The following is a 15,480-nucleotide window of genomic DNA, read 5'->3' as shown; positions in this document are numbered from 1 at the left end:
TTCTGAAAAATTCCTGTGCAGAGCAGACAGTACATCCAAATTAAAAAAAGAAAAAAGATGGGCAAGCCCCAGCAGTGAACATGAGCTGAGCACTGGGACCTGAGGAACCCACCAAATCAGCCTCACTGGCAGAAGTAAGCAATTAATATGCAGCCAGAGTAAACACTCTTCATCTCAAGGTTCAGCAAAACAGGCAGCTGAACCCCCTGTATTTTGCATTTTTCCCTCCCCACACGTGCTCTCTGTGAAGGAACAGAGAAAATTGAGGTCTCAGAGCTTTTTTTCCATGCCTTAGTCTGACCAAAGGTGACTGGCTCAGTGCAGCAAGGGCCATCTCCCTCCCCCAGATCAATATTTTAATATGGCTTATCAGAGCAAGAATGGCTTGTTTACTTTAAGGCCTCAGGATCCCATAAAGGGAGAGGGAAAGTTGTCCACTGGCCCCAGAGGCTTGCAACAGCTGACCACTGCTGGGAACTGGGAAAAGAAAACCCAGACCCCAAAGATCCCAGTACACTGACAGTCAGCAAAATGTCCTGCAAGAGCACCCCGGTTCTGCCAGGCCCTGTCAGCACTCCAGAGGATCCTTTGGCAGTTGTCTCCCATGGTAAGTGCCTTCTTGTGCTCCACTTGGGTGAGGAAAAGGAAATGCTCAAAGATATGAACCAACTCAAACAGTGCAGGTGGGTTTGAACACCCAGCATTTCAGCACAGCAAAATATCTGCACGTGCCCCAGGCCCATCTGTGGATGGATTAACAGGATTCCATGTCCTGGACCCAGAGATCTCTGCCTGCACTCATTGGGGCAGCTTAAGGCACCCCAAGTGTTTATTGTTTAAAAAAATGGGGTGGTGGGGAAGCTGACAGACTTCCCAGGGAAACAGGAATGCTTCCAGGTCCGGACATAGGGGAAGGAGAGGTTCTGTGATCCACCTCAAAAAACCCTCTTGAAAAGCCTCTTGTTCTGCATAATGATCCTCTCAATTGAAACATTCTAATAATGCTCTTTACACAGATGTCCAGCAAAAGAAAAGCAAAAAAAGGGATTATTTTTCTCCAACGACTACACTTTGCTTTCTCCCTGTACTGACCTGCAACTTTCCCATGGCTTTGGGGTTTTTCTTCCCTTGCAGTACTAAAAACTAGTGGCCATTTCTCTTTCTTCCATTACCTCTTGTCTTGGAAATATTCATGCTGAATTGCTGGAAGCTTCCATGTAGCTGTGGGACTATAAACTGCCTTAGAGAAGGGTCAGCCCTGCCCAAGCACTTCTAGGCTTGTTTCCGTGGCAGGGATGGCAATGCCAGCACTGCTGTAATAATCATGTTTGAGAAACCAAACTGAAGATGAGCCTTTTGAGCGTTTTCACTTCCTTAACACTGTGTTGCTAAAACAGACCCAGACCCAGAAGACTATTGGAGAGTCTGGGTTTATTACATTCAGGGAGCAAATTCTCCCCAGGATGTAAAATGAGAATGCATTACTGAGTTAAAAGTAAATGAGAGGGACAGTTGAAAAGACATCCCAACCCCATCACTTGGTACAACAAGACAACTCCATCTCCTCACAAGGGGCTTCCAATCAGGCCACACATGATGGATCAGAAAGTTCAAATTTCAGTAGCTACCAAAACCAAAGGCTACTGCCATTGACTCCAGCCCTGCCTCGTATGTGGGCTACTCAAAAATGCTGCTAAAAACAAGTATATGAAAATCAAATATAATCTCTACCAGTGTGATTCCTTGGCTCTGACATCGCCACAAAAGTCTGGTGCTGATTCTGAGCTGCCTCCATCAACAAGAGGAAGACACAGGTCCTTGCAGGACTGACTCATCCCTTCCTTCACAAATTTGTGCCTAGGACAGCACAGATTACATTCTCCAGGTGCCTGTCCCTCTCCCTTGCCTGTGAGGGCACTCTTAAAGCCCCTTTGACATTGCTCTGGCTGGCTGAGGCAAAATATTCCCCTCAAAGAAATTCAGAGCCCTGTGTCCCATTCCTTGTCAGAATCCTGCTGTGTCACGTGTACATGTGCATAAACATGGTCTTGTCTCTGTTTTGCAGATCTTTGAAACCCCCCTTGCTGAGGTGTGCAGAGTGCACCCACCACCCCTCCCACGGGCTCAGGACGTGCTCCCAGAGCTGTGGAGTGTGACAATGGTGTTTGTGTCCAGTCTATCAAACGCCATTATCACACTAAATAGCTACTGGCAGACAAAGCATCAGGTCAGCAAGGTCTGGGACCTCTGGCACTGCATCTGCCCACTGTGCTGAGGAATAAACAGCCTGGGTGCATGCACAGCTTGGGATTTTCTTTTGCCTGTTGAACTGACCGGGACAATGGAAAACTGAAGCCAATGAGCCAATGAAGTGAAACTCCAGCTCTTACTTTGGTACCAAATCACAACATAGGTTTGGAATATTGACTGAGGTGCTCGTGACAACCTTCAAACACTTTCCGAAATTCTGATTAAAATCTACTGCCTCTACCTTGAAACATCATTTATCCAGGTTCCACACGCTTTCAGCTTTGCTCCCTTCCATGTCACAGTGATTTGAGCACCACACCCAAGCCCACTGCCTTATGTTCTAAACCTTCTCTTTTGGGAATGGTCACTATTTCCCCACAGAAATCCTTCTAAAAACTGTTATAAAAAATAGAGATTATCTATAGAACTTCCGAAGGTCTAGTGAAAGCCAGGCACCAGCATTGCACTGAGGAGCCTAAATCCCACTGAATAATCCAAGATTTAGGCTCACAGGATGTTGTGCTCTGATTTGCAGTGGGAGTGGTAACCTTAATATTCACGGCACCAAATGCCTCTCCAGTGTGTATTTGTGGAACAGGAACATGGCTCAGTGCTGAGCTTTTAGCTGTGCAGAAAGGAAAAGGAGTCAGGTCCTCAGTGAGAAGGTGGAAGGGGAGGGCTGGGCTGACCCACAGCACAAGGCCAGGCCCTGTCCCTCGGCTGCAGGGAGCAGATAAACAAATTGCACAGACTGATGGAGTGGGCCAGATCCAAAAACTCTGGCCCAGACTGGGCACCTGTAAGCCACTAATCATCAACAGTACCCAGTGACATTGCTCTGCTTGCAAAACAAGCATGGTTATTCCAGAGGGAGCTGTTTGGCCACATGCAGCCTCCAAACCTGTTCCACAACAGGAGAGGTGCAAGCACAACAGTACTGTCACATTGGGGTGTAGACTCAAGGAAGCTTGCACGGAAAGCAGGGAATTCAATGGAGAATCACAGAAGTTGCCCACCTTCAAGCTGATGATGTGGCTTTGTGAGGACCACAAAGGTGCTAATTTGGGGGGGCAGGAGTGGAATTAGAAGACAATCATGAATGGCTTTGTTTTTTAATACAAGACATGTAAGTGGGAGAAAAAAAAATTACAAGAGTAGAATCATAGTAGGATTATAATATGCAAAAATCTGGGAAAGAAAACAATTTTTCTATAGCAGCCTGAGCAATAATACTGTGCAAAACTTGTACTAAGTGGCATCTTAAATATATTGATGTTTCCCTAGCAGTTGAGCCCACAGGGCCACGGGTACAGACACAGAGAAGGGAAGATGTTCTTCAGTGAGCTGTGCTGCACTCAGAATGTGGAGATACCAATCCACAGAATGGCTGTAAAATAACCCAGAGATGGCTTAGTTTGTCTTCAAAATCTTGCCCCAGTGTTAAATCTCAGGAACCAAGAGCACAGAATCAGCTCCTTCCTTTGTTGCTGACATCAGCATCAGGATGACTCCAAAATGATGGCAAAAGGCAAAAGATCAAAGTTACCCCTCAGGTCAGGGGTGCCTGTCACTGCTCCATGTCCTCGAGAGCAGTCTCACAGGGGGGACACTGTGACTCAGTGCTCTGAAGAAATGAAGTCTCTGTGTTCTCTGGCCTTCTTGGGCACCATTTTCTTTACAGTCGAGGAGTTGGGCAGGTTTTTGCTTTTCGTGGATGTTGCTTTCCTCTGTTTTTGGTGAGTGGTTCGGAGAGATTTCAGGCCCAGCATCTCACAGTACTCATTGCACTGGTGGAGGGCTCTGAACTGCTCAATGAAGGAAAACGAGCAGTTGCCTTTAAACCCTTTGTATCTGTAGCAACAAAGAAAAAAACAGCCAAATGGGATCTCAAGATTCATTTTCAGCACGGGGAGGCAGAGCATGATTTCTGACTCACAAGCAACTTGAAAACCTGAAGCGAGTCTCCTCCACCCAAGGTGGCTCGAGAAGCACTGACTGTCACAAAAACTCAAACTGAGCCTGTGAGAGGTGAAGGGAACTGGGTTACAAGTAGTGACAGAAGAGGGAAAAGCATTACAGAGGCAAAGCTCTGTGGGCTGGGTCCTGGCTACTGTTCCTCATTACACTTAGTTGGGAATACAATTGTCTGCTGGCTGGTTTTGTCTCAGTAACACACACATGAAATCCACGCTCCATCATTCTCTGGGCACAGTTCTGCTGACCCCCATGAAGAGAGAAGGTTGAAGGGGAAGGATGCAGAGAGTGTTCCTGAGAAGGGCAGTCTCATCCAGCCTCCACAGTGCTCCAGCCACCACCAGGAGAGGTACAGAACACCTTACCCTGCCTCTGGTTGCTGACAGTACTTCCAGCTTTTTAAGCTGCATCAGTTTATTTTAAAAGCTACACCTGCTCTTCAAAGGAGTAATTTTTGGTTAAATTCCCAAGAGAGAAAAGAGAGAAGAAAGGCCACGGTTCTCCTCCTATTTTTCTGTAAGCCTAATCAGTGCCTGTTCTACCCTTGAAGAGAAAGTTGACCTACAACAAATCCACTTTTCTTATGAAGTAAATAAAAGCCTGTCTAAACAGCTTTGCTATTTGTGTTTGGGACTTGTCAATTCCTGCGTGTCTTTGAAGGAACATCTGCACAAAGAGCAGAAACAATAACACTTGCTCAGACACTTTAAATGCATAATTGAATGGTTTGCTAACTAACTTTAGCTTTAGAATTCAACAAATGCCAAAAATATTTGCAGCATAAGTAAGAGCATGAGTATCTTGCAAACATTTATATTAAAATCACATGATTATTTTGATTTACTAGCTTTGCTCCTAAATCAAGCCACCCTCCTTTCCCTTCTCTAAAATAATTGGTTTGCATTTGATCTGTGGCTACAGCTGTGCCCCAGGTAAAGCTCCTTGCCCGTGTGGGACCTGCGAGGCACAGGTAAGCCTGAGTGCCAGGCACTCTGCTGGGTTATTTTTGTTTCTGTTCGCCAAAGCAGCTACCGAATGGCTGATTTTAAGGCTCGGCTGCCTGGCTCTGGTGCACCCCAGTGGCCACATTAAAAATGCGTCCCAGGCGTTCCGGTTCCTAGCTCGGCTTCGCCCTCTGCTGCCATGAGCATTGGCTACACGACTCTGCTTTGGGCTCCTTTGGTTTCCAGATCCCCGGGAGAACACACATAGTGAGGACAAACGATCAGAATTCGTTTGAAGAGTGTTAATTCCTGACACTGTCCAGGAGTACAAAACCAATCAGTTCTGTATCATCTCTACCAGCACAGCTCAAGCCACACCAGTCCCACACTCCCTTTGTGTCTCAGTAGGACCCTGTGCCCTCCTGCCACGGGAGCCAGACCAGCCCTTCTCTCATGCAGGTGGGTCTCCATAAATATGAACAAAAAGAAGTTAAAGACCAGATGAGGATTGTTTTCTCCTAGGTTTAAAACAAGACTAAATTTCCAGTGCACCCTCCACACCCCCATTTAACTGTGAAGAGACAGATGTGTAAGAGACAGAAGTGTAAAACACAGCCCCGTGCTGAGCAATCCCACTGCACTCACCCTTTGGCCAGGGTCGCTATGCCAACGTCTGTTAACTTCATCCCCACACCTACAGGGCAGAAGGAAACACACAGCTTAGGTTACACTGGGATTTCTAGGAATAGCTTCAGATACAGAGGCAGCAAATATTATTTATGGATTCACCTTTTCCATTTTAATTATTTGTCACATTTTTTCCAAAGCATTTTAAGTGCCCCAATTAAAAACAGGATGCTTACGCTCTGTGCCACCAGCAGTTTCTAGAAGTCAGGCTCATACCACTATTTTATGGCTGTCAGGGTGATAAACAGAGCACAGCTTGTTTCCTGTGCTAAGATTTTGTTCTTTCTTCTCCCTTTAAATTACTTCAGGGATCTTGTTTAGATGCCTTGCTGCTAATTTTCCTGCCTTCTCTTGTAAAAGAATGTGGGATATTTTCTAAGATTCCAAGTTTTTCTAGTTAAGAAGGGTCTGTCTTCCCCAGTCCCAAGTACTTCTGTGCCCACTGTGCAGGTGGAGTCACACCCACGGGAGCTGAGGGAGGGTTTAGCAAACACAAGCAGGGTGTTTCTTCACTGTTCCTCTTTTTCAGGGAACGTGTTTTTTCAAACCTAGTCAGGCCCTGAGTGTGGAGCATTCCACTGCTCAGCAATTGTTGGTGAGTAAATACAAGAAAAAGGGAAGGACTGGTTTGTCATTAACACCTGAAGGCCTTCACTCACAAGCCACTTCCTTAACCTCTGGGTGGTGAGCCCAAAATCCAGATTTGACTCATATTGCGTGTCCTGATTCACTAAGGGCACACCTGGAAGAACAACTCTCCCCTTAAGAGTATAAAATTGGTTTTTCTCTTCAAAACTGTCTTACAAGAATGTAAGGTAGGTAAAAATTGCTCCTCCTCAGGCAACTCACCCTGCAGGTCAGTGACAAGCAAGTTCCCACTGGTCTTCTCATACACCCAGTGCTGGAAGGTGCAACACTTCTGGCCAGCCTCAGAGTCCCTCCTCAGGAAGTTCACTTCCTTGCCATCCCTGACAGAGTATTTCACAAACTCCCCAACGAGCTCCTCCTCCACTGTGGCATAGGGGATGTTATTAGCAGGGCGATGAATAAGAAAAATCGGAATGATCCTGAAATCAAGGGATAGAAACTAGTGAAATTCAGAGAATTCCTTCAGTGAGGGAATAAGGAACAGACAAAAGTGTGCAGTAATCTCAGAGAGTGAATGAACAGTCTAAAACAAACCAAGAGAGCTGTAACACTGTTCCCAGGTTTCCTCTTTAGTAAATACTCCCAGCAGTCAGTGGGTTGCCATGGCACAGGACACTATATAAGCATATATGTAAATAAAAAGCTACATATACTCACTCTGGTACCTCCCCAAAGCCTTCCAACGTTTCAGCTTCAGCTGCATATAACTTGGCATACTCTCTTGCAGCGTTTTGGACGCAGCACTCCTGCGTTACAAACAGACACACCAATGGAGTATCGCTCAGAACACTTCACAGCTCATCTGTCTGAAGATGTCGGAGGACAGTTCTCCCCCCGAACCCGGGCTCACCGAGGCCGGGGGCAGCTCACCTGCAGGGCCAGGTTGTAGTTCCTCTGCACGAGCTCCTCCCTGCTGCCGGTGCCGTGGGTGAGGGCGCTGTGCACCTTGAGCACGCAGGGGTGGCCGGGGCCGAACACGGGCGCCAGCCCCTGCCTGACGCGGCTGCGGAACGCCCGCCGGTGCATCCCCTCCCCGAAGTGCAGCTCCTCCGTGGCGATCACCCCGCGCAGGTTCCCGCCGAAGTAGCTGTCGCTGAGGGAATCCTCTCGGAACAGCAGCTGCATGAATTCGATTTCTTCCACACCTGAAACACAAGGGGAATTTGTTCTGCAGGCACGGGGAAAGGGGGGACTTGGGAGAGCGAATGTATCTCTCCAGAGAGTGTTAAAAAATGCTCAAGGGAAGCAGAACACGTGGCCTAACTGGTGTTACTGGGGCTGGGCCCTTGCTCCTCGAGTGGTAACTGCTTCACTGCCATCTAAACCCAGCGTGGAGCAAGGTGGCAGCTCAGGGGCATAAGGACAGAATACACAGTGTAGAAAACAAGTTTGTTCCAGCTGAAATCAAGGAAGACTATGGATTTCACCCCTTTAAATGATCACTGGAATCCAAATGGAAAAATATTCATAAGGGGAAAAAAAAGTGGTTAAAAGTTAAGCACTTAGAGAAACTAAAAAATTCTAATGGCACTTCAAGTGTCTCTAACCATAACATTTCAGGAAACATCAATGAAGAAGATAAATGGGAGAAGAGAATTACAAGGAAGTCCTTCCAGCTGGCCCTTGCAGTTACCTCTGGTTTAGGCTCTGTACACTACTGCCTCTCTTTGAAGCACTGAGGAAACAGTGCACAGAGAAGACCAGAATTAGGACGCTCCTTAACTCCACCTAAAATTCTCTCTTGATCAAGAGTTATACAGTCCTGTTACCTGAAAAGTCCTGTCTTTATTTGCACGAGGAAATGAATGTTTAGTTTTATTCTTTGAGAAAAAGCAAGCAAAGTCAGTGGGCCTGCTGGAGCCCCCCATCACTGCAGGGTGCTCAGGAATGACAAAGCCATTGGCAAGGCACTATCTTTAGCTGCAGCACAGGACACACGCTGGCTGTCACTGAACATGAGTTAACATATGGGGAAAGCATTCCAGAGCTTCATGGCTGGCTCCCTCCTGGAGTACAGTTACACAGCAGGGGACCTGCAAGGACCCAGAGCTCCCAGAGCTCTGTGTGTGTGCCTGTGTGATGCCATGCACCTCACACTCACCTTCATAACTCTGGAAACTGGAGAGACGTTCCAGCACTGCAAGGAAACAAAGAAACTGATTTTGTAGTACAAACTATGAATGGAAGCTGACATCATTAGTAATCCAAATGAAAAACTGAGGCTTACCTGCAGCAGTCAGATGAAACTCAGCAGTCACCTTTCCATACATGTTACTCAGGCAGCAATAATACATTCCCTGGTCTTGGTTACTGGCCTCAGCTATTTCCAGAGAGACAGGAGAGTCATCCTGAGCACTGCAACAGAGTATTTCATGTTATCACACCTTACTTGTTATCTCTGGAAACACTGGTAAATTTGCTCTCTCTGCACTGTTTGTTTGTTAAAACACAGCAGAATTATTTAGCAGATAATGACATGTGTTAACACTACAACGGATATGTACAACAATCAAAATCACAATAGTTAAAACAGGGGTCAGAACCACACAGGAAGTTTAACCAATTCAGGCAACTTTTTCTCTCCACTTAAAAGAACCTCTGAGGAGACGCCTTTCTACAAAAGGAAATATACATTTTTTTTTGGCTTTGGGTAATGTTAATTTTGTATTTTTGAAACATTATGAACAGATGTTAAGAGCTATGTGATCAGAATGTCATCACTGCTATGGAGGAAAATAATTAGTTTCATTACAACGGAATTTTAAAAGCTGGATCCTGATAATGGCCGTAAGAAGCTTTTATTTCCAGCCTCCTCTAGATTAAATGAGTTTCAAACTTAATTTGATATTTTAAAGTACATGAAATTTGGATGAGACTGGATGGGAACAGGCTGAGAGGTGACAGAATGCCAAGTATGACCAATATCAGTGCACTGGGAGAAGATCTGCTTCTTAATTACCCTGTTTAAACTTGGGGTTTGCACCTACTGCACTAATCCTCTCAACAGGTACAAGAGTGAATCCCTGGCCCATCTTCCCAAAAGCTATTCAGGAACTCCCAGTCCTTCAGAAACATTCACTCACCTTCTCTGCAGCTGAGCCAGTATCTTGGAATCTTTAGTCCATGTGATGGTGGAGTCACCATGAATGTCACCAAACTGACAGCACAGCTTCACATTTCCAGAGCATTCAGGGAACAGCTCTGCTTGGATCTTCTTCAGCAGCCTGGGAGCTGGAAACAGAAGAGCCACAATTAAGGATCAGAAGATAATGACATTGTTTTGGCATTTTAACATTTCATGTTAAGAACATGAACACTGACAACCCTGGTAAATAATTAGGACTGCTTGTGCCTGAATACTTGTAACTAGTAGATTTTTTTAGCTGACCACAGCCTTTGAGAGAAAAGACTTTAAGTCCCAGGAGGTGTGGAGTCTCCAAGGTGTTCGTGGAGTACCCTGCCAGATCCAAGGATGGCCCCATTTCCTGTAAAACACAGCCCTGTGGAGAGCCCACAGTGGCTGAATATTTGCATCTGGCAGTGTCAGTGGTCTTTGCTCCCCTCTTCACTTTCAGAGGATCCGTTCCCTACCTTTGCAGGCACAGGGCATGGCTCTTTAGCTAAACACTATCAAACAGCATTAATCCAAGAATCCCTCAGCTTCCAGGAGGAGCACTCTGCCCAGTCTGGAAAGGTCCTGCCAGCCTGGATCTCTGCTAGGACCCTTCACTGCCTCACACGGTGCTCCAGCGGCTTTGCACGTGGGAGGAGGGAGGGGACTCGGGAAGAAAGGGAATCGACATCATAGGGAAAGGTTTTGGGATCATGACACATCCCTGTGCTCAAGTGACACATCCCTGCTCGATGTAAGGGATGTAAAATGCAAGACGTTCTGTCTCCTGCTGTGTGAATCCCGAGCTGCTGAGCTCTGAGTGAGCTGCCATGGCACATGGCCCTCGGGGATCCCGGCCCTGCAGGAATACTGCAGGAATGCTGGAGCCAGCTCATAGGCTCAGGCACCTGGAATTCAATGCTATGGTTCTCCCCCATTCCCAATTCCAGCCCCAATCCAGTCTGGGAGTTCCGCCACTCCAGATCCTTGGCATAGTCCAGTCCAGGTTTCCCCCTTCTTCCCAATTCTGGCCAGGATCCAGTTTGGGTTTCCCCAGATTCCTGCCCCAAACCAGTCTTATCTGATGCAGCCTGAAAGTTTAAAACATTGTTCAAGCATAGCCTCAGGTAAGGGAAACAGGTCAGGTATTGCTCAGTCACCATTGTTTTGAAGGAACCTGTCTCTCCTCCCACACATTTGGTTTTTAAACTGTGATTAGAAAAGCAGAAGTCTCCCCAGACTGCACTGTAATTCCAATGTCTGAAAAGCTCCACAGCTGTGTAACTTACCTTTAGCCACTGTTCAGTCTTGCTCGGATCTATTAAATCATTTTATGATGTGAAGAAGAAATATGCAAAAAGGTAAAAATAAGATCTTGGTCTTTGCAAAGTATCCATAAAACAACAAATCAGCAGGTGAGGACTGCAAAGAATTATGTTTATCAGGGGCACCCTACTGCTCACAGTAATACTTTGATAGTAATAAATCCTGTGGTAACCAAGAGGGGGCAGTTGCAGTACTCCACAGTGTAGGAGCATAACTGGGAACACAGCCCTGAGGGCACAGAACAAGTAGTTGGCTTGCAGCTCCTACACGTTTGTAATTATATGGTACATCCCTGAAAAGCTACTCCAAGAGACCAATGAGGCACTGACTATTTCAAACAGGTTACAAAGTTCATAAACTGAATATGTTTGCCAACTGGAAAAAGGATGTTCAAGAGGGTTCAGCCCTGTGGCATGGGCACAGCACCCGTTACTGAGTGCACAAACCTGGAAACAGAACTCCAGGAGGGCAGGACACCTTCAGCTGACTCAGACTTCAGGAGGCTTGCAGTGCATTTCAAGAATCTGAATTTCACACTGTAGCCAGAATGGCAGGAAAGGACAGAAAGGAAAATCAGTTTTCTCTTACCTTTGCTATCCTTTTTCAAAATGAGTTTCCTCTGCTCTTTTCTATCTTCTTTGCGAATCACGCCTGCCTCACTCTTCCCAGCCCTTTTAACCCAGCTGGGATCCTTGCTGACACTTCCCTTCTCCTCCAGCCGGGGTTTTTTGGACACAGTTGCTGATGGTAATTTCTTCTTAGCTCCAGCAGCTAAATGCCCACCCTTTGCTGTGTCCTGTTTACATTTGATGGGCTCAGGCTCTGCAGCAGCTGGTGGTGTCTGGCAGGATTTGGACCCTTCCTGATTTCTCTGCCTTTCTGCCTTGCCTGGGAATGGATCACACGTGGCCAACGCCAAGGAGAGTGGCTGAGTTCTGCTGCAGGGTGTCTGCTCTTGAAAACACTGGTTGCTCCCTGAACCTACTGCTGGCAAATTAACTAAACCACTTACTACACTCTCTGCTGTCCTGACTTCTTCCTCTTTATCGTGTTCAGTGGACTTAATGGAATTATCAGCCTCAGTTACCTTGCTGGAGGGGATCAAGTCAGGGCAGGACTGCTCTGTGCTAGTATCCATAATCTGTCTCTGAGCCTGGGAGCTAATTAAAGTGTGCAAAGGAGCCTTTGTTTCAGCTTCATCTGGGTTACATTCAACAGCTCTTGGACTCCCATGTGCATTTTCACACAAGGCTGCTTCCCCCTCGGTTTCTCCAGGTGCCCTCTGGAACAGATCCTGTGATGCTTTGCAGCAAGTTTCCAGCATACTCAAGTTTCTGCTTCCTTTGACTCCAGCCGGTGTGGATCCAGTTTTCACCTGAATTCCTGTGCCAGGACACGCCACTGCTGCTGAACTGGGCAGAAGGCCCTCTGAGTGGCTGGCAGGTGTGAGGAACAGCAGTGTTTCTGTCCCAGTCAGTGGCTGGGAACCTGACTGATCCCCCGTACCTCCATCCTTTTCTGCTGTGCTGTGGTGCTCACTTTGAGCCTTCCCGGGCAGCAGGGCACTGGCTGATGTTACACTTTGGGAGGCACAGGTGGGATACTTTGAAGAATCCATTTTTAACTCTTCATCAGGCTCAAAGGTGCTGTCAACAAAAAATACATGTTGTTCTGCTGTATAATGAGGGGACACTGCAGTCTGACTCCCTGAAAGCTGACTAACTCCTGAGTCACAGGAAGTTTCAGCCCTGGGTTCATCAGCTGTGTAAATCTCTCTCTGTTCTCCTCCTGGTTTACCTGGTTCACAGCTGGGCACTTCTAGATAAAAATTGCTGAAAAGCGGATCCTTGGAAGAGGGAGTGAATGCCCCTTCTTGTTTTGCCATTTCTGTCAGTTGGTCTGTATTTTGGGGTAGATTCTTATGTGTTATGGTTTCAGGAGTCTTAATTAAAGGAGGCAATTGCATTACAGAACGGTATTTCTGTCCATTAGACACAACCTGAAAATCCTGACAGCCATTAATTTTTGAAAGATGGCAACTATCAGAATTCTGTGCATTCAAGTCTGAGTGATTGCCTTCTTCTTGTAAATTCACTTCATAACTTTTATGTGTGGTGTTAACAGAAGAGTGTTCTGCATGTGTAAGCTGACAGGTATTTTCACTGGGGAAAATGTCTTTTTCTTCAGGGAAATAAGCCAGTCCTCCTCTTGCTGGATAACAGTCCCTAAAATGACAGCCTTCTCCAGGTACAGACTCATTTATCCAGGGGATGTTGTGTTCAGTATGAAGTAACTGTCCAGCTGTCCCATACAATGTATCTGACACATCAGCTGGGTTTGCTTCAGGACATGCTAAATTACCACTTTGTAACCTTTGGGGAGAATGTGCTTCACATGTTTGGGAAGCATTATTAACAGTGAGCTTTCCTTCCCAAGCCACAGTGGATCCACTCCTGTCTGTTCCCGTTGGCCTTGGCTTCAAGCACTCCCCTGGGCTTGAGAGGATGCTGTTTGCTGAAGTACAAATGGATGGTGTCTCCACCTCATTTCCAGCCCCAGAATCTACACAGGCACCATCTGCTCCCGCCACTTGTGCCAGACAAATGTTTCCTATGGATGCACCCTTCCATGCTCCAGCTCTCTGAAGGAGGGCATCAGGAACACTGCAGTCAGCTTGCCCAGTGCTGAGGTTACTGGTTGGTTCTGTGATGGGTTCCTGCTCTTCCATCAGATCCACTGGCAAAGGATCACCAGAACAGGTCTCCTGCACAAAGTTCAGCTCTCTAACTTTGATATCTGTCGGCCTCATTTCTAAGCTTGTGATCCCCCTGTCTGCAGATGGGATTTGACAGTCTGAGTCATCTTCCTGAAGAAGTTTCCACAGCTTGTCATGCACTGCAGATATATCAGCATCTCCTTTGCACCCAGGTTCTCCAGATTCCAGGACTGGCTTGGGATTAGCTTCGAACGCAAGCTCATCACCTGATAGGCTGCAGAGAATATCTGGGTCACTGCTACCATGTATGTCAAGCCCAGGCCTTTGCTCTCCCTCTCTTGGCTCATCACACAGCTTTGCAGAAGAGAGAACAGCACACAACCGTTCCTGTTTATCAGGAATAGAGTCTGTACCCCATAAAGGAAAAGCTGAAATGTCATTCTTTGATCTGTTGCCATCACTAATAATTTCTTGTCCAGAGAAGACTTCTTGGTGACAACCTTCCCTCTTGTCCCAAGGAGCACAGTGTAGAGAAGTCTGTAAATCTGCATTCTTTGCTTGCGGTGTGTTTTCAGCAGAGAGCATTTCTGCAGCTGGCTGGCTGGTTCCTGCACTCTCACAAGCCCTGAAGATGCCTTCTGTTTTGGGCTCCACACAGAGGTTCTCACAATTCTGGGTAACACTTTTAAGATTAGCACCTTGATTCTACAGAGAAGAAAAACAGAGAAATGTAATTAAAAATGAAATATTAAAAATGCAGCTTGACATGGGCCTGAACTAGAGTCCTGGCTTGAAATGTACTTCTTTTTAGTTTGTTGTTTTTGTTTTTTTTTTTTTAATATTTTTCAACAGTCAAGTTTCTGACTCGTACTATCAATCTAATGGATTGAAATCAATCTGGGTCTGAGTCTGAAAGGAAGCACGGGTTGTTCCTGAGAGAAGGATTTGTAGTGAAGCATCTCCCATGGGCTACAGTGTGCTCAGGCAGAGGCAGGGGCTGCTCAGACTTTTGAGTCTCCATAAGTTCATGGCAAAAGGATTACCGGCTGTAGCAAATATTGCCTTCCTTTGCTGCAAAAGCCACCCACTTCAGCTGCAACTCCTTTCATCCTTTCTGTTTCTCCATTCAGCTTGGGTAGAATGTGGAGCTGACCACATGCTGTGGACAATGGGGAAGGAAGAGATATAGAAAATTGTTGTCAATGACTTTAACTGCTGTTCCCATCACAAGCTCCACGCAGTTGTCACCACACTGTCTTCAAAACTCCTCAGCCAGTGCATACTCACCCAGAAATCCTGAGCCCAGGAGCCTCAGCTCCACACCCCAGTGCCCTCTGACCCCCAGTGCCCTGCCCTCCTGCTCAGCTCTGCTCTCAGAAGGTGCCAGTCTCTAGGTCTTGCAGTTTAGACACACACCTTCTCCCTGCTCAAGGGGCATGTGAGCCTAGATGTGCCTCTGCAATCAGTTCCAGTTCTCTTCTCAGTTCTGCCACTTCCACTTCCATCTCAAACCTCTGGAAAGCAGCCTTTATTTTCTCCTCCTTACAGGCACAGCAGCCTCAATCACAGCTTTTACTAGAACCTGTGGAATTCCTGCTAAACGTGTTGGAGCCGTGGTCTATCCGTCCCTGCCTGCTGTTGGTGTGGCACCGGACACAGAGAGCCCTCAGACCCATGGGAAAGGGGGCACGGCATTTCAAGAACCCTTTTACCTGTCTAACCTGTGGGACTGTCCATGCTGGCATCTGGGTATCCCTGAAAACTGCCAGGGACAGGGGGCTGAACACTGACAGGGACAGGGTGCAGGTTGAACACTGAACACT

General features: G+C 46.7%; 1 protein-coding gene and 1 long non-coding RNA gene across 3 annotated transcripts in view; one reads left to right on the top strand and one right to left on the bottom strand.

Annotated features, from left to right (window-relative positions):
- Positions 1 to 454: 454 nt before the first annotated feature.
- Positions 455 to 2,498, top strand: LOC113976847. The gene is made up of 2 exons (XR_003537176.1): positions 455 to 607; positions 2,066 to 2,498. It is a non-coding gene; the product is annotated as an uncharacterized LOC113976847 (long non-coding RNA).
- An 848-nt stretch (positions 2,499 to 3,346) lies between these two features.
- The window catches only part of ALPK2 (alpha kinase 2), a 34,715-nt gene continuing 22,581 nt past the window's right edge, over positions 3,347 to 15,480 (bottom strand). The window contains exons 2-10 of one of the 2 annotated variants that reach the window (XM_027702454.1): positions 11,530 to 14,362; positions 9,587 to 9,734; positions 8,731 to 8,858; positions 8,605 to 8,640; positions 7,374 to 7,648; positions 7,161 to 7,249; positions 6,705 to 6,922; positions 5,814 to 5,862; positions 3,347 to 4,101 (exon numbers count right to left, since the gene is read on the bottom strand). In XM_027702454.1, the coding sequence (XP_027558255.1) occupies positions 3,867 to 4,101; positions 5,814 to 5,862; positions 6,705 to 6,922; positions 7,161 to 7,249; positions 7,374 to 7,648; positions 8,605 to 8,640; positions 8,731 to 8,858; positions 9,587 to 9,734; positions 11,530 to 14,362 (4,011 nt within the window). In that variant the 3' untranslated portion in view covers positions 3,347 to 3,866. The remainder of the gene's footprint in view (positions 4,102 to 5,813; positions 5,863 to 6,704; positions 6,923 to 7,160; positions 7,250 to 7,373; positions 7,649 to 8,604; positions 8,641 to 8,730; positions 8,859 to 9,586; positions 9,735 to 11,529; positions 14,363 to 15,480) is intronic. The other variant, XM_027702453.1, reaches the window with a different exon arrangement.

This window comes from Neopelma chrysocephalum, unplaced genomic scaffold (assembly GCF_003984885.1).
Source record: "Neopelma chrysocephalum unplaced genomic scaffold, ASM398488v2 Primary Assembly neopelma1_186, whole genome shotgun sequence".
Taxonomy (NCBI): Eukaryota; Metazoa; Chordata; class Aves; order Passeriformes; family Pipridae; genus Neopelma; species Neopelma chrysocephalum.
The sequence above is the reverse complement of the archived record's forward strand: the minus strand, read 5'-3'. Positions and strand labels throughout refer to the sequence as shown.